Raw genomic sequence first — 24,448 nt, forward strand, 5'->3', positions numbered from 1 at the left:
TAATAATAATAATAATAACCTTAGAACTAGAAACATATATTTTATACCACATTCAGAAAGGAAAATGCAAAACTTTCAACTGATATCAGAAATTTATGAAAACAATATATTTACATATAATGTTTGACCTTTTTCTTAATAGTAATAACGAATAACTGTCATATGTGAAACCCAACTCACTGTCTTGCTGCTGTAAATGAATATATATATATTTTTTTGATCCTAAGGATATGCAAACTTTTGCACTCTGTCCAATTTCATATACAGAATTTATCCATGTGTATTCAGTTCTCAAAAAAGACTATCAGGTCATTTGTTTCTTTTAAATACTGAAGATTACTCTGTTACCTCAGTGCTTTAAATATTTTAGTGTTTATCATCATGTTTACTTTAATTGCTTTTAGCTCTAAACATTGCTTTTGTGATTCCAAGGAAAAATCATTAACTCTTAAAATGTCAAAACTCTTTTATTTATTCTTTTATTTAAAATACAATAAATAAATATCCGGTTTTATTATTTGTTAAATGTAGTAGTCACTGAGTCAAAAAAAAAAAAAAAAGGTTTAGATTAACCAGTTAACTGTAGAAGATATAAATAATCAACCGTTGCAGCTATTTATCTATTTATCTTCATTTCTCCACAGCGGCTAAATAAATAGAAAATAAAATCGGCAATATCAAAAGTAATACAATTCCAAACAGGATTTTAGTGATTGACTGTGAATTAAACCTGATGTATAATAAATGCCGATAGACGAGCTAAATTAAATTAAAAGTTTTATTGGTATTAATATTTATTTATGTGTGCAGTACAACAATGTTGCGAATCTGCGTTAGTGGAATTTACAGCTAGTGTCAACAGGAAGTGCTTCTGTGACGGTATCCGGTGCGTTTGAACGCTCGTGCACACTTTGCAGCTCAGAGGCTGATGTGACAGTGTACAGGTGCTTATTATAAAATATCTAATATCTAATTACTAATTATAATATTTCATCTAGTCCTGGTCATTAGAGTGGGTTTGTGTGATGACGCCACACAGAATTAGCGTTAGCGTAGTTAGCATGGTTAGCGTGTAGGCTAAGCCTGCTAGTTAGCTGTTGACACTAGCAGCATCAGTGCTGCTGTTTATTTACACTGAGCTTCCAGTTTATGAAGTGCACGTGCCTTTAAAGTTCACTGTGCAGGTATACAGTTACACACTGTGGTCCATGTGCTGTCTGCAAATTGCCACTTTTCCTCCATCACTGGTCGTTCACTGTTAACTTAAACTTACAGCTTTACCTCTGACTGTTACAAAACACTGACACTGGAGACTCCTTCCATAAACGCTAAATAAACATCTTACACAAAACCTTATCATATCTACAATGACACTTAAAAACAGTTTATGTGGCACATCCTTCATAAACCTCCCAGTCTAAGTTGTTAGTATAGAAACTATAACACACACACACATTATATATATATATATATATATATATATATATATATATATATATATATATATATATACACAAACACACTGCTCAAAAAAATTAAGGGAACACTTAAACCACACATTGGATCTCGATGAACGAAATCTTTACTTATATACGTTGTGTAATTTGTTGAGAACAAAATGATGTCACAATGTCAATGGAAACCAAAGTCATCAGCACATTGAGGGCTGGATCAAATCACACCGAAAATCAAAGTAAAAAATTGAAATTACAGGCTGATCCAACTTGCATGAATTTCATTATGGCAACTCATAATGTAAGTCAGTAGTGTATATGGCCCCTACATGATGTCTGGGCATGCTCCTGATGAGATGGTGGATGGTGTCCTGGGGGATCTCCTCCTAGACCGGGATCAGGGCATCAGTGAGCTTCTGGACAGTCTGGGGTGCTACTTGGCAGCTTCAGATGCTCAGATACATAACGTCCCTTAGGTTCTCAATAGGATTCAGGTCTGGGGAACGTGAGGGCCAGTCAATAGCATCAAAGCCTTTGTCATCCATAAACTGCCTACACACTCTGGCCACATGAGGCTTGGCATTGTCATGCACCAGGAGAAACCCAGGGCTCACTGCACCAGCGTAAGGTCTGACAATGGCTCTGAGGATTTCATCCCGGTAACTAACAGCAGTAAGGGTACCGTTGGCTAGCATGTGGAGGTCTGTGCGACTTTCCAAGGATATTCCTCCCCAGACCATCACTGACCCACCGCCAAACTGGTCATGCTGGATGATGTTGCAGGCAGCGTAACGTTCCCCATGGCATCTCCAGACTCCTTCACGTCTGTCACATATGCTCAGTGTGAACCTGCTCTCATCCGTGAATACAACGGGGCGCCAATGGCGGATCTGCCAATTCTGGTGTTCCCTGGCAAATGCCAATCGAGCTGCACGGTGCTGGGATGTGAGCAGATGTCCCACTAGAGGACATTGGGCCCTCATGCCACCCTCATGGAGTCTGTTTGACAGTTTGGTCAGAAACATGCACACCAGTAGCCTGTTGGAGGTGATTTTGTAGGGCTCTGGGAGTGCTGCTCCTGTTCCTCCTCGCACAAAGGAGCAGATACCGGTCCTGCTGCTGGGTTCTTGCCCTTCTATGGCCCTGTCCAGCTCTCCTTGTGTAATGGCCTGTCTCCCGGTATCTCCTCCATGCTCTTGAAACTGTGCTGGGAGACACACCAAACCTCCTTGCGATGGCACGTATGGATGTGCCATCCTGGAGGAGCTGGACTACCTATGCAACCTGATTTGGTTGCAGGTACTGCCTCATGCTACCAGTAGTGATAAGGACCCTAACAAAACAAGAACCTAGAGACAACTCAGTCAGGAAGGATAAGGAGAGAGCAATTGTCTGTGGCCACCACCTGCAAAAAAATTCCCTTTTTGGGGGTTGTCTTGCTGTTGCCTCTCCAGTGCACCTGTTGTCACTTTCATTTGCACCAAAGCAGGTGAACCTAATTCACAATCACTTATGCTTCCTAAATAGACAGATTGATATCCCTGATGCTGCTACAGGTTATCGCTAAAAATATGCCAAAACAGTCTTCTATTTTCCTCCCAAGAAAACAGCAGATGAGCCAATCGAATCTGGAATGATTCACAGTTGCGTATGTGTTTTGAATTCTCTGATATTAACTGACCCCTTGCAAAGCCCCGCCCTTCTCTCATCTTATTGCTGCATTCAACTTACCTCAGAAGTGGGAAGTCGAAGCTTGAAATGATGACCTCCATGTATTTGAGGTACAAAGTGGGAAAAAATATGGATGACGCTATGTTCATGTTTTGTTAGCAACAAGCTATCCAGCTAACTGTGATGAGTGATGTATATTTTCCTCAGAGTAAATGAGCAAATGGTGGCACAGGAGCTCTCAGGAGTGCATTTGTTTAATTCTTGCTAATTTTCTGACCAATGATTTGTTATTAAAAGCTTTTTTTTGGCCCATTTTTTCCCCATTTTTTTGCCCAGGAGTGTATATATACAGCATTTAAAGATATTTTGTTTACGACTGATGCTGTGAGCGGCCACGTTGACTTGAGGTCACTCACTGAACTCAGAGAAACTTGTAGTTGTGAAGACTGCTCCAAGTTTGTCAGTAGGAATTTCAAGTTGGGGAGGTATTATCTTTAGCTTTACGTGGTTGGGAATTACAAGTTATGATCTCTATTTGCATGCTATATATAAAACCAGTGCAAGAAAGAAAATGCGTGCAATCCGTGCCTGATGTAGTGAAAGGTATGAGGCTAGTGGGGAGTCAACAAAAAGTACAAGGGAGTATGGAATGACATAGTGGTAGTGAGAACCTGACTCGCAACGTGGCAGAAAAAGTTTGATTCAACTTTATGCAAATTAGAAGTGAGAGATGCGTAGCACTGATCAATCATGACTCAGGACCCAAGGGTCTGTCCGACTATAATTGATGAGCGACATAGATAGTTTTGCTACATGTTCTTTCCAAAAACTCATGTACAAAAAGTTACTTAGGGCAGTATCCTGGTTCTCTGTAATGAATATATCCCAATATGCATGATCATAAAGGTTAAAAAACTGAACTCCATTAGAATAACACATCTCTTGTTTGTTAACTTGCACATCTAGGTAGCTAGGCAACAGGAATGAATATCTGAAATCTGCATTTTCATGCTTGAAAGGTTTATTCGTTAGCTTTATTGTAGGTGCACATGCCTCTTATGCACAAGGAGTGAAGTGTCTGTGGATAATTGATGACTCAGTACAACATACTGTATAAAAATAGTAGGCAGAATTTATTCCAGCAAAAACAGAGAATGAGTGTACATGCTCTGCCTGGAGAGTCTAGGCAGAAGTGTGTGTTAAAATCAGGGTATGTGTGTGAGGGACAAAAGATAAACACAGAGTTCTGAGCTGATCTTGATCACAAGGTCGTCACAATGTCTCCCAAACGACTTGATAACTGGATTTTTTGCTAAATTACAATAGATCAATCTGGGTTAAGATAAGCAGAATATGATTATTATTAACGATGATCAAACATTATTATTTTTGAAAATTTAGTTTGCTTTTTCATGCCCCACCAAGTGTGATATTGTGATATTCGTAGTGTGCATGTAACCTGAGCAATTCATTCACATTACTGCCAAATTGTAAACCAGATGATGGCATGGAAAGCAAAAACAGTGAATCATGGCTCTGTGAGTGAAACTGGAGGTTGAGGACTGGAAAAAAAAATAAAATCCACATTCCTTCTGCATCTTGTTGATCATGTTGGGGAATGCAACATGAGTTGGTATTAACATATTGTGGGGAATGTTTCACTTGGATTTCAACCATCAGTAGATGGATGTTTTTCTGTAAGAGCTTGTTTCTAGTCAGTCAGAATTCTCAGGAGTCCCCAACATGATTCACCATGAAACAGGTAATATAAAAGCTCCTGTTTCTTTAGGCTATAAGTAAATCTTTCCCATGAGTAGGCCATGAATCTAAGAGAATGAGAATTCATAGAGGATAGTTTGGCCTGCAAGTCATTCTGATTTTCTCCCTCTTTCTAGGTATCATTTGCTAAAGACTCACCAACTTCCTTTAGATGCATTCCTGGTTGCACTGAAGATGATGCAGGTGGAGGAAGTGGACATGATGAAGTTCAGTGCATCCTGGCCAATCTCATATATATGGTAAGATAGTCATGCATGGCACAGCATTGATTGGAGTTCCAGAGTATTTTAAGCAAAACTTTTATGAGAACTTTGCAAATCAATTACTTTTCAAGATTATAGAGCTCAGTGTTGCCTGCAGTTGTTTAGGCTAATAGTTCTATTTCAACCCTTCTATCTGCCAGGGGCAGCGTATAAAACCTTAAGACCCACTTGTGCAAGTGCACTGTTAATTGCGGAGGCTGGATTCTTACTAATTCATCATTCTTTGCTTGGAGTGGATGTTCCCTCCACACAAACCTCAATTTTTCTACTCTTTTGTTAATTACATTGTTAACCATGTTAAAGTATTAGCTCAAAGTGCAGACTTTCATTTCAGCTTTAATTTGAGGGTATTTAAATTCAAATCTGGAGAGTGATGTAGGAATTACAGCACTTTGTATATGTGGTTCCCCTTTTTAAGGGACTAAAAGTAATTGGACAAACTAACAATCTTAAATCAATGGTCATTTTTAAAGCGTGATTGGAAATTCTTTGCAGTGAATGACTGCCTGCAGTCTGGAACCCATAGACATCACTAGGCACCGTGTTTCTTCCCTGGTGATGCCATGCCATTCATTCATTCAATGAATTGACTCTGACATTCCATGTACTGACCGTGGGGCTCGGTTGGCAGATTTAGGTCCTGGCTCAGCACTGGACCTGGCCCATATGCCTGTAGATCATTAAACGACTTGGAAACAGCCATGGCTCAGCTTAAATAAAAGATTCAGGAGTAACGAGCATGTACCTCAGGGGCCTGCATTTCTCAACTAGGATTAGATAGAACACATTCCCACATAAATTTAACTGATCCACTTGGCAATGGCAAAGTTTGCTCTGACACGATGCAGTGACTTTATTGATGGTTTGCATGGGAGATTTGGGCAGGTGCTAGCTGCCTGGGCTTTGTGCACCATGCTCTGGCAAATATGATGAATTTTGGTCCTGTGCCTGCCATTGCCTGTTTGGGTTATGCCAGTGATGGTCTTCCCAGACGTTGTCCAGATGTAAGCTGCCAAAATGCTGAGTACAGATGCACTGATGTCTCCCTGGTGAAAACATTGGGAAATACGTTGGCTATTCTGCTAGTATTGGAACTGTCCCTCCAATCTGCATATGATGATGACTCTGTAAGGAAGATGATTGAAATCCTACTTATGGTGGTGGGATATTGTTGAATATATACACATCATGAGGTGTGGTTGGAGCAATCTGCTGTGCCTAATTTATGCAAATCAGCCCTGCAAAACCTACCTTTGGACCTTTGTTTGTGAAAAAAGCCCTAAAAGAGTGGGGGAGTTACCTGCTTTGGTGGTAGGCTTGCCTTGCATTGGTGGCCAGATGACTCTGGAGTGATTATATGGTTTAAATCCAGGTTTTCTGCCCAAGGTCATATCACTCAACTTTGAATCAGTCTGTTGAGCCTTTACTGAGGACAAGCGCACAGAATGTTCCTTACTGTGCCTAGTGCATGACTTGCAGCCATCTGTTACTCAACTCCTGAACAGTCCTGAACAACTGCTTCTCAGACTTTTTGCTGTGGGGTTAAGATGTGGGGGATACTTTTGACAAAGCGGTTAGGCCAATTTCATCACCTTGGCCTGTTGACAGTCTGGACACCCAGCGTCTACGGTGACAAGGAACATCTCTTTTTCGTGGGCCTTCTGAGGTATACCTCTCCAAGAAATCAAGCAGTGTGAGTGTGCCGGGTATCTCTATTTGTGGCAGCCCTCTTCCTCATGACATGGCTGGAGTACATTATCCCGGTTTTATACACTGCTTCTGGTGGTTAGGAGGAGTGAAATAGAATGCTAGTTGCTTATGTTTGTTGCCATTCTACATGATCATAAAGTAGTTGGGGCAGATTCCAACTAAGACATTTTCACTCAAAATTCATGTTAATTAAGTATGACTATCTTTAAAAACAAACAAACAAACAAAAAAAAGCACAAGTTTAACTTTATCATGTGTAATTCTGTCTCACACAGGGTCACATCAAAGGCTATATTTCACTACAGCACCGGAAGTTGGTTGTCAGTAAGCGAAACCCTTTCCCACCCTTGTCTTCTGTATCTTAAACTACTGCTGCCACAAAGGATCTGCCAAACTCCAACCTCGTCTGAGCTGACTCCTGTTGGATTCATGTAATTTTGGAACTAGTTATATAGTAGTTCCAGACTGGAAAATATCTCCCCACAGTGTAATTCTTCACCAGCGACAAAGTAAATTGAATTTTTGAATGAGTTTTAAATCACCATATTTAACATGATTTTCAGCAGACGTTCATTTTGGAAAAAAAAAAAATCAAATAGATAGAACTAAAACCTGTTTTTGATGGAAGAGAAGAGCTGTGATGAGTATGTTTAAATTAAACAAGAACTGCATTCACTAATTATTTTTATTCTCTGTGTAAAATAAACTGTTTTTGTACAATTTTTATGATTAAACAACAGGTTCATTCTGAAAGCAGGTTAATTGATGTAATCTTGTTAAAACAGTTGCATCCTGGCGACTAAGCTTCTGCCTGAATGTGTCATGTTTGCACTGCCTCGGTTCTCAGTAGAAGTCTGCGGATCCACGGTAGATATCTCGAAATTTTGGTGAACACAAGTCCCTGACTGCAGTCATTTTGGGAGAGGAACAGTCCAGTTAGGAAAGCTGTATTTCCTTCCACTGTGGCCACAGGAGACCCAGATGTAAGATCACACTCTTTCTTTTTGTGTTGTCTCCTTACAATACCTTCAGGCTCTCTCCCCTCCATACAAAACATCTTATTGGTCAAGGAGAAGCTCAGGTTGAGTTTGGAATGGCAGACGTCCAGTGAGAGGTATGAAAGTTTGTTGGCTCCACCCACTACCATGCCCTCTTTACCACTTTTCATCAAGACGTTTTCACTGAAATCCTTCTCTGGGAGGCAGAGCTGGATGGTGCCCGGACCCAAAGCAATTGGCTCCTTAAGCTCCAAGAATGCCAAGTCGTCATCAGGATTGCCAGTCAAATACCTACCATGGGGAGTATTGGTCACTTGAGAAGCATTTATTTTTTCATTTGAGTGGCCTGCAATGGAAAACAAATACAGAAAACTATAAGAAGTCCTCTGGAGAAAAAACAGCACATTGCAATGGCTACAGATTGTATAAATGGCATTACATAGCAAAGACAAATGCTCACCAATGATCAAGGAAAGATCTTTGTCTGTTGTCATGCATGCAGCTGTAGTGAGTATAGACCTCCTTCCAAGGATCACGCCATGACAGATTACATCACCACCGACATCCACAAAGGTCACCTACCCAACAGTGAGTTGCATCTATTTATACATAGTTCATTATCAGTATTACATTCTCTTTACCTGGGTCCAGTGAAATTACATTACTGTGCTTGAGGCGATTCAATATGTGGTATAATCTTTAAGACATTTCTTCAGTCCTTCAAGGAGTGTTATCACTTGTTCACTGACAAAACATCTTCTAGATTATATCACAGTTTTAGTCATCTGATTTACTACTACTAAGAGTTCAACAATCAAGGATTACTGAAATTCCTTACAAACCTCAGTGCGCTCACCTGCCATGGACATTTTCCTTGTGGGCAGATGGGGTCGTTTTGAGTCATATTCCTACTGGTAGAGTCAGATGAGACCCTGACATTCCCACATGGATCCTGAGCTAAGAGAATAGTGAATATTATGTCAATCAGTGTTTGATGTTTTTATAGTGACTCCATGTTGAGAAACAATGTCTACATCTCTGTCCCTGACAAGCCCCATAGTCTATGATGTTAAGCTATTCATGTTTGAAGAAAAACAGGCCTACTAAAAGATCAGCCTCAGTTCTATGCCCTGACACCTAGAAGAGAATATGTGTGTTGCAAACCCCAAGGTATGCAGCTCCTGCCATCGCTGTGAAGGTTGTAGCCTCTGGCGCAGAAGCATCGGTATGATTCAGGTAAGGGTCTGCAGTAGTGTTCACAAACCAGAGGGCCTCCAGAAGGGCATTCGGAAACATCTGCATAAAGACGTTTATTCACTTATGCTAAACACCAAATTAATCATGAATGCTGTACCAAGTAGGACCAGGAGGTCGTACATTGCCATGAACTTGGAAGGATGTGGAAGTATTAAACAGGCACTATGGGATTGTTAAACATATGTAGAATCATTAAACCAAATGCTTATACAGACTCCAACAGTAACAACCTTTACCGTTTTCACAGTTATGTCCTGTGTACATGTCAGTACACTTGCAGCTATAGCCTCCTATCTTGTCTTTACAGGTGCCACCATGTTGACAAGGATTGGGTTTACACTGATCTCCATCTGTGTTAAAGCAAATAATGTTACCATTATGAAAAAAACACTGTTTATTTAATCATACAGTCAGGACAAAGGAGTGATGCTCACCATAGTATATGTTCCAGAACTCTTCCTTCAAAGACAAAGTGCACAGTCGTGTTTTAGTGGACAAAATGTAATATATTAAATATTTACTAAAAATGTATACAATACTTACAATACACAGAAAATGTCATTTATGAGATTCATTAAGAAAATCTATTTCTAATTATAGTAATTCAAGTGGTTGGAGGATCAAATGACTCATGCCGTTGCAGAATGTGTAATAATGTACTTAACCTGAACCATCATTCCCTCTATACCTAATTGTGTCAAATTCTCGGAACGAGGAGTTCCTAGGTCAAAGCTTACCGTTTTCTCATTGTCCTCAAAGACCTCTCTGGCCTCCTCCTTGTTGCATCTTTCCTCATAACACTCTCTTTCCAAATGGCCCTTTAGAATTTCCTCCACAAAGAATGTATTAGCACGTTTAGGCCGGATAAAGATGGTCTTGGCTTGTGGATCAGACTGGAAAACTTACAAAGGCGAAACAAAGTAGAAAATAGGTGGTATTTAGCAACAAGAGGTCCAGTAATGTAAATCTACAGAGTACAGTAAATCTTGAAAATGCCACAAACTTCAAACATCAAAAATCGTTAAAAAAATAAGTATTGTTAAGAGTGGGGTAACTGTTGATGCTAAAAGCTAAATACATCATATTAATGTAATATTTCTTGTGTGAAACCAATGCACCATATTAATGTGTAGTAATTTTAATATAGCTTTGATTGTGCATCCATTTATGTTTCTCTTAAACTAATCTTGAAAACATGCTTTTGTTCTCATAAAAAGCTTCTTTACCTGTTTGGTCAGCGATGGTCAGCAGGTAGTAGCTGTGCAGTGTGAAACAGAAGAAACTCCATAACTGAAAATCCATCCCAATTGGATAAATGCTCAAATGCTTTATTACTGAAAGGTTTTCTCTTTTTGCCTTTATCTCTGCTCTGTTGGCCACATTCGCTGTGGCTCTCGTCTCCCAATATATTTTCCCGTTACAAGAACACGAGGTCTATACAAGCATGCACTCGTGTACACACACACACAACTGATAAGGTTCTTCAGCAGTTGGTTCACAGTTATTGTCGAATTGGTGTTTTAGTTGCAGATATCAGTCAGAATTTCACAAGTTCTCAAGTTGTAGTAATATAAGGATTCATTCTTCAGACACATGCTTTTAGGCATAAAACTTTATAGAAATATGAAACTGAACCTAGTGAACTGAAAAAGTGAAGAAATGTGCTGCAAACATACAAACAGGGTTGAAACTTTGCCCAACAGGAAAGCATTGCAAACAGTAAAAGGACTCTAATCTGCAAACAGTTGAGCAAAATGTCCCAAAGTAGCCCAGTGGTTAGGTTTGGACCTTAAACTCTGATGTTTTTCTCTTTCAAGTACTGTTTCACTGCACAGTTTAGCAATTTCAAGCTCTAACACCCACTTCAACTCAGGAAGGGCTGTTAATTATGAAATGTACTAACGTCAACCTGAAAAGTGAAAAGTGTATGATTCTTGTAAAACTCAAAGGTGAAAAATGACAAAGGCACCATCATGATTTGACCATTATATGGAACCTTTATTCAAATGTGGTTTATTTCCAGTTGTTGTTGTTTTCATTTTACATCTCTCTTATACATAATTTATCATAATTGATCTTCATTCACATCCGAATCACTTGCATGTGCCCAGATGCCCACCTCTTTTTCCTGGATTTCTTGGTGGTTTTAGTTTCGGCCATGACCTTTTCCATGACGGTCTCAATCCACTTGAGGTACTTGGAGACCTGCATGTAGACGCCATACTTGTCTTTGCGAGCACAGCCCTCACCCCAGCTTACCACACCCGTCACGAACCATGTGTTTTTGTATCTGGTGACATGTGGGTCACTGCTGTCACCCTGACACGCATCTTTTTCGTCCCTGCCATAGCCTGCACAGAACATGCAGATTTTGAACTTGGTGGACTCTTTGCAGATGGAATGGTCTGGAATAGGGCACATTGAGCTTTTGCAGGATAGTGGCCTGTAGACCACCCTCATGGAGACGACCAAATCCACTCACCATGGCGTGTTCTTGTTGCATGAGCACACGTTCTGCAAAGTCACATTCGGGGAGGCATGCTGGGAGGAAGTACTTGGTGAAGGTAGTGGGCTTTCCAAGCTTGATGAGGGCAGTGTCATTGTTGTAGGTGTCGGGCTGGTAGTTCGTATGCATCAGTACCTGTTCAATGGCATGTAACACTTTTTGTCCTTCCCCAACCACCTACACGCCACCTTTCATCACTCCCTTCTTCACCTTCCCCCAACCTCCACTTCAAAAATAAAGAGCACATTCTGCACATTTCTGCCTCTGAGTGCTTGTGTTCAGCCTCTCTGTGATCTCGCATGTCACAGTGGTGGAGGATGCGGGCATGAACACAGTACCTAGCATCGTGATGGAAGCTACACTTCTCCAGCTGAGCCTGCAGCAGCAAGCCCTGACCCAGGAGCTAGCCTCCGGCCTCCACGCCACCACCCAAGAGCTCTTTGAGCTGAGGAAGAAGCCAGATGCCGCTCCGGGTCCCTGTCCCCGGCTCTGCCGCGAGGCCCAGGACCTCCTAAACCAAGCTCACAGCCGATGATGACGTAGAGGCCTATTTACACACGTTTGAACGTGTCGCCCAGACGGAAGGTTGGCCCAGGGAGGACTGGGCCCACACCCTTGCTCCACTCCTCACAGTAGAGGCCCAGCTGGCCTACCATGCCCTTCATCCAGAGGAGGCCGCGCAGTACGACATAGTGAAGAACGAGATCCTTCTTCCCTGTGGCCTCTCCCCTGCCAGCACGGTGGCAGAGTTCCACCGATGGAGCTATGACCTGAAGTTCACCCCTCGTAGCCAGATGGACCGACTGCTGTGGATCGCTATGGTCCTCGAGAAGGTGGGGCCGGTCAACTATCACCTGCAGCAGCCAGGTAAGCGCGCAGACACTCAGGTACAGTCAGGTCCATAAATATTGGGACAGTGACACAGTTTTGGTAATTTTGCCTCTGTACACCACCACAGTGGATTTGAAATGAAGCAGTCAAGATGTGACTGAAGCATAGACTTTCAGCTTTAATTCAAGGGGTTTAACAAAAATATTGCATTAACCGTTTAGGAATTACAGCCATTTTTTACAGAGTTCCTCCATTTTCACAGGCTCAAAAGTAATGGGACAAACTAATATAATCATAAATATTAGGATTATTTTTATTACTTGGAGGTACATCCTTTGCAGTCAATGACTACCTGAAGTCTGGACCCCATGGACATCACCAAATGCTGAGTTTCCTCCCTTGAGATGATTTGCCAGGTCTTTACTGCAGCCATCTTCAGTTGCTGCTTGTTTGTGGGTCTTTCTGCCTTCAGATTTGTCTTCAGTAAGTGAAAAGCAGCTCAGTTGGGTTGAGGTCAGGTGACTGACTCGGCCATTTAAGAACATTTAATTTCCAAGCTCTTGGGCTGCTTTCACAGTATGTTTTGGGTTGTTATCCATCTGTACTGTGAAGCGCTGTCCTATCAGTTTTGCAGCATTTGACTGAATCTGAGCAGAAAGTATAGCTCTGTACACTTTAGAATTCATCCTGCTACTTCTATCAACAGTCACATTATCAATAAACCCCAGTGACCCAGTTCCATTGGCAGCCAAACATGCCCATGCCATAACACTGCCTCCACATGTTTGACGGATGATGTGGTATGCTTTGGATCATGAGCCCTTCCTTTCCTTCTCCATACTTTTCTCTTCCCATCATTCTGGTACAAGTTAATCTTGCATCAGAACTGGTCAGGCTTTTTTTAGAGGTTTTTTAGCAAAGTCTAATCTGGCCTTTGTGTTCTTGAGCGTTACCAGCGGTTTGTATCTTGAGGTAAACCGTCTGTATTTACATTCATGAAGGTGGCTCTTGATTGTAGACTTTGACAATGATAGGCCTACCTCCTCCAGAGTGTTCCTGACTTGGCTAGATGTTGTGAAGGGGTTATTCTTCAATAAGAAAAGAATTCTGCAATCATCCACTTTAGTTGTTTTCTGTGGTCTCCCAGGCCTTTTGGTGTTGCTGAGCTCGCCAGTGCATTCCTTCTTTTTAAGAATGTACCAAATTGTTGATTTGGCCCTCCTAAAGTTCCTGCTATCTCTCTGATAGGTCTGTTTTGGTCTTTCAGCCTAATGATGGCCTCCTTCACTTGCATCAACACCTCTTTGGACGGCATACTGAGAGTTCCCATGAACAGCTACCAAATGCAAATTCAACACTTGGAATCAGCTCCAGACCTTTTATCTCCTTAATTTATCATGATATAAGGAGGAAACAGGCCACAGCTGGCCATGAAACTGCTTATCAGTCAATTGTCCCATTACTTTTGAGCCTGTGAAAATGGAGAAACTCTGTAAAAAATGGCTGTAATTCCTAAACGGTTAATGCAATATTTTTGTTAAACCCCTTGAATTAAAGCTGAAAGTCTACACTTCAGTCACATCTTGACTGCTTCATTTCAAATCCACTGTGGTGGTGTACAGAGGCAAAATTACCAAAACTGTGTCACTGTCCCAATATTTATGGACCTGACTGTATATCACATCAATTTGCTAAAGAAAAATGGACTGAGCCTACCCCTGCTGTGTCTGTGTTTGTGAGCCTTCCCACTGATTTGTCGGAGTGTACCTTGGTCCACAGAGGAGAGGAGCTCACTCAAGCCCAGAACCAAGAACTGGATGTCTTCTCCTCCAACCCCGACCTTACGCACCTGGTCCACCACGACATCAAAACCCCTCCCGGAGTCATGGTCCGGCAGTGTCCCTACCGCGTCCCAGAGGCCCGTTGCAAGGCAATCGAGGAAGAGGCCAGCCGGATGCTCCGAGACGGCATCATCGAGGAGTCAACCAGCCTGTGGTCCAGCCCCATCGTGGTGGTGCCAAAACCTGATGGGAGTATCCGGCTATGTAATGACTTCCGGAAGCTGAACCAGGTCTTGGTGGAGCGATTGGGAAGGGCCCATTTCATATCTATGCTAGACCTGACCAAGGGGTACTGGCAGGTGGCCCTGAGCCCAGCAGCTTAGCACAAGACAACCTTCTCCACCTCCTGTGGCCACTGCCAGTACTGAGTCCTCCCCTTTGGACTGCACAGGGCTCCAGCCACCTTCCAAAGATTAATGGACGTCGTCCTACGGCCCCACCGCCACTACTCTGCGGCCTATCTAGACGATGTAGTAATATACTACTCCACCTGGTCCGACCACCTACACCATCTCAGGGAGGTCCTGGGGGAGCTCCGGAAGTCTGGGCTGACGGCCAACCCCAAGAAATGCCATCTGGGATTAACTGAGGCACAGTACCTGGGATACCGCATTGGCCGGGGCCTCCTCATGAGAAGACAGTTGAAGCCGTGTGTGAGTATCCTAAACCTACCACCAAGAAACAGGTACGTGCCTTTTTGGGGTTGGCTGGTTATTATAGATGATTCGTGCCCAACTTTTCCTTGATTGCCTCTCCCCGGAGCACCAGGTCCTCTTCGTGAGCCGAAAGCTGACCCCCGCGGAGACGAACTAGAGAGAGGCTCTAGCCATCAAATGGGCCGTGGACGAGCTTAAACACTATCTGGCCGTGTGGCCCTTCACCCTGGTAACCAACCATGCCCCTGTCCAATGGATGGCTAAGGCCAAAGATACTAACGCCAGAGTGACGAGGTGGTTCCTCTCCCTCCTAGACTACAACTTCACAGTGCAACATCGGGCGGGGGCTCAGCATGGTAATGCGGATGGGCTGTCCCTGCGCTACTCACTCTGGGCCCATCGCATGCCGGCAGTAGGCTCAGAGCTGAGGGGAGGTACTGTGATGGTGCACATAATTCTTCCATCGCTCTTCATACAACTGCCGGCAGGGTGCTGAAAGGACAGCGCCGCTTCAGCACCCCCATTGTTTTGGACAGCCAGAGTGCGTCAGAGGCGGAGCAGCCTAATGCAGCGTGTCTGGCAACCAATAAGAGCAGCGGCCAAAATCTACCCTCACAGAGAAGACCAAGGGATATAAAAGGAGTCAGGTAGGTGAGGCTTACAAGCCCTCTAACGGTGTCCTTAGATCTTCTCTTCCCACAGAAGGAGACGTAAGCAGAGAAGACGAGCCTCACCCTCTGCACGACAACTGCCCCGTTCTCTGAAAGCACCTGCCGTGCATCATCTGTCCCGCCGCTGCGCCGCTGCTGCTTGCTCGCTCCGCTTCACGCCGGGACAACCTCTCACTGCCACCTACACGCCACCTTTCATCACTCCCTTCTTCACCTTCCCCCAACCTCCACTTCAAAAATAAAGAACACGTTCTGCACATTTCTGCCTCTGGGTGCTTGTGTTTGGCCTCTCTGTGATCTCTCATGTCACAGGATATAAACATGGTATCCATGCTCCTCTTTATACTGACTCTCTATACTATTCTCTAGAGATTAATTTAAACCCTAATCAATTATGGCTGGCTCTAATACTGGGATGCTTTTGAGTCATTTGGATCAAGTGGGTAACTAGTGGATAAATTGTGTGGAAATCTATTTCTTGTCCTTCTCTTACCATCAGATGTACAAGTCTTCCTTTCGGATGCTAGGTTGTAACCTTTGGCACAAGAGCAGATTGCAGTTTCCATCTTCTGGTCCACTTTGCAGAAGTGGTCACAACCACCATTATTAAATTCACACAGCTGTGGCATTGCTGAATCCAAAGATTTATTTAAAATGAGGTTCTGCCAACACATAAAGGCTATGTATATGTCTGTGTATATGATGTTGGAGAGCCTTACCAATCTCACAGTTATACCCCGAAACAATTCAGGGCAGTAACAGGTATATCGGCCTAGTCCATCTTTACACACACCCTTGTTGAGACAAGGCTGAGATATGCAGGCATCTCCATCTATGAACCCATTTGTAAGAAATAGAAGGTTTTCTTAAAACTGTGGATTAAATCTTGAAATGTGATACTGATTCCAACTGTAAGTCAACATCTGACTAGATTATTGTTGAAAAAGTTACTCTTGATTACAGTCCCTTACCTTTGTATATGTTCCAGAACTCATTCTAGAGAGAGAAGGAAAACACTTTCAGATACAGTACTGTGCGCATTTCAAAATGTGATGAGGCCAAAAAGTGTTTGAAGGAAAATGGTGAAAGAAAGAAAAAGCACATGGCGTCTTTTTGTCGTCCTCAAAGATCTCTCGGGCCTCCTCGTAACTGCACCGTTCTTCCATGCACTTGCGCGCCATGTCACCCTTTTTCAGTTCCTCAAATATGCTGTTGGCTCGCCTGTGGCGTGTGAGGACCTGGTTGGCATCCTTGGTGTGAAGGAACACTATGTACACAGCCACACCACAGCTTATCAATAACATATTGCATTGTATGGAGTCATATTCATTGACTCATATTTAATTGACATTGCATATTCAGCATAATATATTAATATAACCACTGTGCTGGATCATTTTATAAATTGTAGGTCTCTCGATTCATGATATATTAACAACATTTTTCTCTCTTTTATACATTCCTCTCCAAAAGTATTGGAATGGCAAGACTGTTTTTTTTTTGTTTTTGCTATACACTGAAGACATCTTTGATCAAAGCATGAATGAGACAACAGATCAGAATTTCAGCTTTCATTTTTCACATGATCAGAAATATTGGAACATGTGACTGACAGGTGTTTCTTGTTGACAAGGTGTGTCCTGTTTGATTGATCGTTTAAACAATTAATAGCTCTGAATGTCTACTCTTGGTTTTAGCCCTGGGTTTCACCTGTGAAGACTGCATTTTTTGTTAAAAAAAAGGACAAACCAACATGAAGACCAGAGAGGTTTTTGAAGCTGAGAAAAGAGGGAAAGTGGATCAGAGCCATTGCACAAACATTGGGCATAGCCACTACAACAATATGAAATGTCCTGAAAAAGAAAGAAACCACTGTTGTACTAACAACCAGACATCGAACAGGTCGGCCAAGGAAACAACAGAAGTTGATGACAGAAACATTGTGAGAGCTGTGAAAAACCCCCAAAAACAACAGTCAGTGACATCACCAACAACCTCCACATGACAGGCGTGAAGGTATCACAATCCACCACTCAAAGAAGAATTCAAGAGCAGAAATACAGAGGCCATACTAGAAGATGCAAACCACTCATCAGTACTAAGAATCGTAAGGCCAGATTAAAATTTGCAAAGAAACATGGAGATGAGCCACAAAAGTTGTGGAACAAAGATTAACTTCTACCAAAGTGATGGAAAGGCCAAAGTCTGGAGAAAGAAATCATCCAGTCTGATTGGGAGAAACTTCATCATACATCAAGACAATGACTCAAAACATACTGCCAACACAACAAAGCACTTCATCAGGGGGAAAAAGTGGAAGGTTTTAGTCTGGCCAAGTCAATCACCAGACCTTAACCCAGTTTCACATGCATTTCACCTCCTGAAGAGGAGCCTGAAGGGAGAAATCCCCCACAAACAAACAGCAACTGAACAACTGCACTATAAGCCTGGAAAAGCGTCATAAAAGAAGAATGCAACAGTTTGGTGATGTCAGTGGGTTGACAACTCGATGCAGTTATTGCAAGCAAGGGATATGCAGCCAAATATTAAGTGTTATTTACTTGAAGACTATCTGTACCTATACGTCTGCTCTACTAAAAATTGGGTGGTCTGCCACCAAAGATTTCTTGTTCTATGTTGTTTAACACATCTAGATGTGAATATCAGAAAATGAAAGCTGAAATTCTGATCTGTCATCTCATATTCATCTTTTGATCTCAAACCCAATTGTCTTCAGTGTATAGCAAAAACAAAAGAATTGTCCTTGCCGTTCCAATACTTTTCAAGGGGACTGAACACAGACATAGACATTTTATATATAAATATATAAATAAACTGTCGACTATCGAACCAACACTGTCAAACCAACAAATATACGATCAACATTAAGATTATGATAAACATTACAAACTCAACCCTGTCCTTTCAAATTAACAGTGTACTTACCCTCAGGAGTGACACAGTGTGCAAGAAGTAGACAAAGAAAGGTCCTGAAGACTCAAAACATTCCGAGTTTTTATCGTAAGGCACTTCTCTATAAGAGAGTACTGAATTATGAAAGACAAGCACAGGAGGTCAGTAACCTGAGTGATAACTGAGAGGGGGGGAGACAGAGACGGAAAGAAAGTGAACAATAAACACAGTAAAAAAAAAAAAAGAAAAAAAGATACATTATTATGCATAACCTATTAATGCTATTAACAATATGTTACTACTTGACATTTAGCTTTAAAATTTAGAACACTTCTGGTGTCAAACTGAACTATGAGTTTGTTGAGAAAGAGTGAACCTGAATTCTTTCTGGACTGTTTGCATCCATAGTTCTCTTGCTTTCAGTTAAGACTGCTTGTTTGAAAGTGAATCATTCCATGGTTGGAAAAAACTTGTTAAATTGGTATTCTGACCAATGTGTGAGTCATTACATGCTGACAAATAAAGCGCTGAATCACATTACTTGTATAATGTAGTTGCTCATGTTATGATGAACAGAACAAACCCATATATGACATCTCATATGTATAATGAACAGTACACGACGACAGATGAGAAAAGAAACACACAAAAGTGATGATGAATTTAATATCTTTATTTCAGAAAATGATATCAGCAACTGAGTAGATGTAGTCTTATCTTAAACAAGCTAAACTCTCAGCAGGAGGTGTTGAGGGCATCTGGTTGGGCGATTGGAGTAGCCATGCCACACTGAATCCAATCCAGGAACTTTGGTATATATGGCATAGAAGCCTGGATGGGCACATCCTTTGTCCCATGACACTATCCCAGTCAGGAAATGTGTGTCCTTGTACTGTCAGGGGACTCTCGTCATCTCCTCGACAAGACTCCTGAAAGTGTAGCTTGCTCACTGAGCCGCAAAAGAGCCAAGTCGCTGTCTGCTGATGCTGCATCATAGCTCTCATGGATAATTGCATGCGATACAGACAACATTTGCTCTGTCAATATTATGGTCCCCTGGTAAAACAGTAGTAAAAAAGCAGTTATGCACAATGATCAAAACCAGTGTTAGATCAGTTAAACAGTATCGCAAGAGTGCTTTATACTGAATATCAGCATTGCTGTGATTTGGGTGTAAGCACAAGGCCGCAGGTAATCGGAGCCGTGCTGATATTCAGTACAACAGCATGACTGTGAGTGTGATATTGCTTTTATACAAGATATTAGTATTGAGTAACTGACATTTCAGACATAATATGGCAAAATATTTTGTTTATTTTTGCTCCATCAGCTAAAATTCCCAAAAAATGCCACAGCTGGATAGTGTTGCATGTTGCCATGCCAACGCACAGACTGACAGCCTGTAGTAAGTGTCGTAATGGTTTGTAACAAACTATTGCTAGAATTGGAATTTTATGTAGTGAACACAGACACGTGGAGTGATACACAGTGAAATGTACCCAGGCTATTATACTAAATATCAGTACTTTTGGAACACTGCTTGTCCAATCAAATTCGTTTACCAGAACTGACTGCTGTCAGTTTTTTCATTTTCTTTCGATTCGGTGAGCTACTAGGTCCTATTGGTGAAAAAGACTTATTTTAAAACGAGTGGTTGATAGAAAAAAATGTTTTTAAAATATTTTCACAAGATTCTGGAGTAAACAGCACAATGCTTTCAGGCTAGTGAGTACAGTTTATTATAGCTGAAAAAAATGTATATATGGTACACGTATTAGTTACCTGCCAAGGGCAGTGGCCTTTCGGGCACTGATTTCCACCCACAGCCCGTGGTAAAACAGTGTGCGTAATCTGAAGTGGGGCCTTACCACATGGATACTGAACTGAAAACAGTAACAGTATATGGATAGACAAAATTCAGTACAATTCTATTTTTTTTATCCCAGTGAATATAATCTGTTATTGTTATCCAAACTTTTCTTCTGGAAGTTGATTTACTTATTTGCTGTTTAAGATTGGCATGTAATTAAAAAAAGTTATTAATTTCAAAACAAGCTTATTATTGAATTATTGAAAAGCTTAATATTGAAGATTATTATTATTATTACACAGTCATGTTCCAGGCTGTTGATACAATGACCTCACATATTATTATTATTAGTTTGTCATTTTTAATGATCTGTATTTTTTATTGCTCATGTTATTTACACTGCTTTCTTAATGTGAGATTTATATTATTTTTGCAGTTTGCTTTGTGATATTGTATTTTGTAACCCAGTTTTTTCTAACTCAGAAGTTTAACAACAACAACAACAACAACAACAACAATAATAATAATAATAATAATAATAATAATAATAATAATTAAAGCACTGAGACTCAGTGAGCCACACATTCACAGACATGCTACAATTGTAGCCTAAGCAAAGACAGGAAAGCAGAGCCATCAGATTCTTTGGCCCATTACGGACAAACCCAATAGACTATTAAAAATTCTTTTGATAAATTTTGTGAGGCTTACTCTTTTGATGATGTTTGCCAAATTTGGTGATGATTGGAGAAATTTTGTGGGAGGAGTAACCCTAACCCTAACCCCGAGTTTTTGACAAAATCCAAAATGATCGACAGGAAGTACACTTGAATTTTAGATGTTGGTGTGGGTTCACTTCTGCATACTTCAGGGAATTACAGGAAAAATGAACTGTGAATTTAGCACAAACTCTTCAAATGATATAAGGAAAAAAAAAAAAGAAAGTTGTTACAGTTTTTGACACAGTCACAAAACGTCTTGGGTACACTCAGTGCATGGACCTGAAGATACTTATCAAGTTTTGTGATGATGCATAAATGCATTGCTGAGATACACCCTCACATTCTGTTTTTTTTTTTTTCCATTTGCCAGCGTGTTACAGGAGAACGGTAGACTCCTGCTCCAAATTCTGTCCAATCTTCACCACAATTGGTCAGAATTTGGAGCAGGAGTAGCAAAAATGGCAGTCAGATGTAAGCATTTTTGGCATGTTATTAAACTTTTGAACTTTGTTGCATAGCCTCAGGTCATGGTCCCTGAAGATGCCCACCAAGTTTTGTGTCACTGTGCAAAGTGGTTGCTGAGATACAGCTTCACTTCCTGTTTGGCGGATTCTCCATCAGATTTGTTGGCCCATTACGGGCAAACCCTTTGAACTATTCAAAATTGTTTTGATAATTTTTGTGAGGGTTTCACTGAAGATGATGTTTGCTAAATTTAGTGATGATTGGACAAAATTTGTGGGAGGAGTAGTGAAAAAACTTTTTTTGACAAAATCCAAGATGGTGGAAAATCTAATTAGGCAGAAATGATGTCATAGGGTGCATTGAACTCCTCTCGACCCAGGGAATCCAAGGACTCCTGGCTTTAAATTTTGGAAACATGGTTCAAAAGTTATGACCATAAATGTACTTCCAAATTAGGTCCAAATTTGACCCAATGGTGGTGCTTGAGCGTTGGCAGCACTTTGCCCAAATTTGGTCACAATGTTCCTTAGACTCTCCCCAATCATTATGACAAATTTCACAACTTTTTTTCCCATGGTTCTATGGTCTGCCATAGACACCCTAGCCAGAAGAAGAAGCAGAAGAATAATAATAAGAAAAACACAGAATATCAATAGGGTGCCTATGCACCTTCTGTGCTTGGCCCCCTAATTAAAGCTGCAAGCAGCATTTTTGGGGGCCAAGCACCTAGACTTGGTGAGCTACACATTCACAGACATGCTACAGTTGTTGCCTAAGCAATCACAGGAAAGCAGAGCCATAGCTTTAGGCAAAGGGATTCCAGAGTGATTTGTAGTTTCACTCATGACATGTATGTTTTGACCACAGACAGTAGTGGAATTCTCTGACTGTAGGAGGAAAGGTCTAGATGAACAAATGGGCAGCGGGGTGCCATTCCTGCAGCACTGTTTAGACAGGTGTCAGCCAAATTTGGTGAAGGACAAGTAGCAAAAATGGCAGTTAGATGTAAGCATTTTTGGCATGTTATTGTAACCTTTGACCAGTAGGTGGCACTTGCACGAGATTTATTGCATAGCCTCAGGTCATGGTCCTGGAGGTGCCTACCAAGTTTTGTGTCAGTGCACAAAGTCTTTGCTGAGATACACCCTCAATTCCTGTTTGGCGGCATCGCTGTCAATTTTGTTGGCCTATTACAGACAAACTGTTTGGAATATTCAAAATTCTTTTGATAACTTTTGTTTGCCTTACTCTGAAGATGAAGATGAAGTGTGCCAAATCTGGTGATGATTGGAGAAAATTTGCAGGAGGAGTAGAGAAAAAACAGTAAAAACAAAAAAAACAACAAAAAAAAACAAACTGTGGCAAGGAGGAGGAAGGGGCCAGGCTGTGAGGACACATGCCTGGCACTGAGTTGGCTAATCAGTGGGAGAGAGGGATAAAGGAGTGGCTATAGATGCCGAGTGGGAGAGAGAGATGCACGCTTGTTTTGTGTTTGTGTTTTACGTTATGTTAACGTTGATTATGATTAAACATTACGTTTATGTTAAATTGGTTTCTGCCTCCTCCTTGCCCGTCTTTGACGTTTCTTACATTGGTGCCGAAACCCGGGAAGGAAGAGGGACACGCTGTTGAAGAGCCCTCGCTGCTGTGGGAGGATCGCAGCGCTGAGGAAGTGTGGTTGCCGGAGGACAGAGGAGTCACTGCTGTCTGCCTGAAAAGGGGAGGAGTCACTGCCATCTGCCTGATAAAGGGAAGAGTGGCTGCCATGGACAGCACCGCTCCCCCTGAGAGGGGGGGAAGGGGGTGTACATCAGGCTGGAGGCCTAAATCTGCCTGCGGAGGATTGGGACGAGCAAGTGTGAGGGGCCAGTCTGTGAGGACGCATGCCTGGCACTGAGTTGCTAATCAGTGGGAGAGAGGGATAAAGGAGGGGCTGGAGATGGCGAGGGGGAGAGAGAGATGCATGTGTGTTTTGTGTTTGTGTTTTACGTTATGTTTATGTTGTTCATGATTAAACGTTACGTTTATGTTCACTCAGTTCCCGCCTCCTCCTTTGCAGTCTTTGACATTTGTTACGGGTGCCTATGCACCTTCAGTGCTTGGCCCCCTAATAATAAGAAAACATAGAATAACAATTGTGTGCCTATGCACCTTCGTTGCTTGGCCCCCTAAAAACATAGAATAAGAATAGGTTGCCTGTGCACTGTCTGTGCTTGGCCCCCTCATTAAAGCTGCAAGCAGCATTTTCAGGGGCTAAGCACCCAGACTCAGTGAGCCACACATTCACAGGCATGCTACAATTGTTGCCTAAGCAATCACAGGAAGTTTGTTGTTTCACACATGATGTGTATGTTTTGACCACAGGCAGTATTGGAATTCTCTGACTGTAGGAGGAAAGGTCTAGATGAACAAATGGGCAGCAGGGTGGCATTGCTGCAGCATTGTTTAGACAGGTGTCATGATATGTGAGCCAAATGTGGTGAAGATTGGACAAAATTTGGAGCAGGAGTAGCAAAAATGGCAGTTAGATGTAAGCATTTTTGGCATGTTATTGTAACTTTTGTCCAGTATGTGGTGCTATCACATAATTTGTTGCATAGCCTCAGGTCATGGTCCTGAAGATGCCCACCAAGTTTTGTGTCCGTACGTAAAGTTGGTGCTGAGATACAGCTTCACTTCCTGTTTGGCGGATTCTCCATCAGATTAATTGGCGAACAACTCCAGTTGTTCCTGGAGATCAGGTATATCTGAGGGTGTTCAGGAGAAAGTGGAATGAGCCAAGAAGGGAAGGTCCATACAAAGTGGTAAGAGCTACCTCAACAGCAGTATAGGTGGAACGCAGTACTACTTGGTATCACTTGAAACATTGTCCCAGGGACCCTAGTCTAAGAACTAGGGAAC

General features: G+C 41.8%; 1 protein-coding gene, 1 long non-coding RNA gene and 1 pseudogene across 2 annotated transcripts; 1 reads left to right on the forward strand and 2 right to left on the reverse strand.

Annotated features, from left to right (window-relative positions):
- The first annotated feature begins 795 nt into the window (after positions 1-795).
- LOC128317532 (uncharacterized) lies at positions 796-7,410 on the forward strand. Its single transcript, XR_008301019.1, has 3 exons — positions 796-944; positions 5,021-5,143; positions 7,153-7,410. It is a non-coding gene; the product is annotated as an uncharacterized LOC128317532 (long non-coding RNA).
- A 134-nt stretch (positions 7,411-7,544) lies between these two features.
- Positions 7,545-11,188, reverse strand: LOC117596162 (coagulation factor X-like). Its single transcript, XM_034300224.2, has 8 exons — positions 10,359-11,188; positions 9,870-10,033; positions 9,567-9,591; positions 9,369-9,482; positions 9,040-9,171; positions 8,732-8,832; positions 8,336-8,453; positions 7,545-8,221 (listed from the first exon to the last, which is right to left on the reverse strand). Exons 1-8 carry the CDS (start codon positions 10,432-10,434, stop codon positions 7,698-7,700), a joined length of 1,254 nt encoding a protein of 417 aa, XP_034156115.1. The 5' UTR covers positions 10,435-11,188; the 3' UTR covers positions 7,545-7,697.
- Positions 11,189-11,211: 23 nt separating this feature from the next.
- On the reverse strand, positions 11,212-23,556 carry LOC117596195 (coagulation factor X-like; annotated as a pseudogene).
- Between the last annotated feature and the right edge of the window lie 892 nt (positions 23,557-24,448).

This window comes from Pangasianodon hypophthalmus, chromosome 26 (assembly GCF_027358585.1).
Source record: "Pangasianodon hypophthalmus isolate fPanHyp1 chromosome 26, fPanHyp1.pri, whole genome shotgun sequence".
Classification (NCBI taxonomy): domain Eukaryota; kingdom Metazoa; phylum Chordata; class Actinopteri; order Siluriformes; family Pangasiidae; genus Pangasianodon; species Pangasianodon hypophthalmus.

What these genes read in the sequence shown, in the direction of transcription:
- LOC117596162 (XM_034300224.2), bottom strand. Translation starts at nt 10,434, where the DNA reads ATGGATTTTCAGTTATGGAGTTTCTTCTGTTTCACACTGCACAGCTAC. An exon ending in TTGAGGACAATGAGAAAACG is followed by an intron (nt 9,592 to 9,869) that starts GTAAGCTTTGAC and finishes TTGTCTTTGAAG; the next exon opens with GAAGAGTTCTGGAACATATA. An exon ending in GTTCTGGAACATATACTATG is followed by an intron (nt 9,483 to 9,566) that starts GTGAGCATCACT and finishes GCTTTAACACAG; the next exon opens with ATGGAGATCAGTGTAAACCC.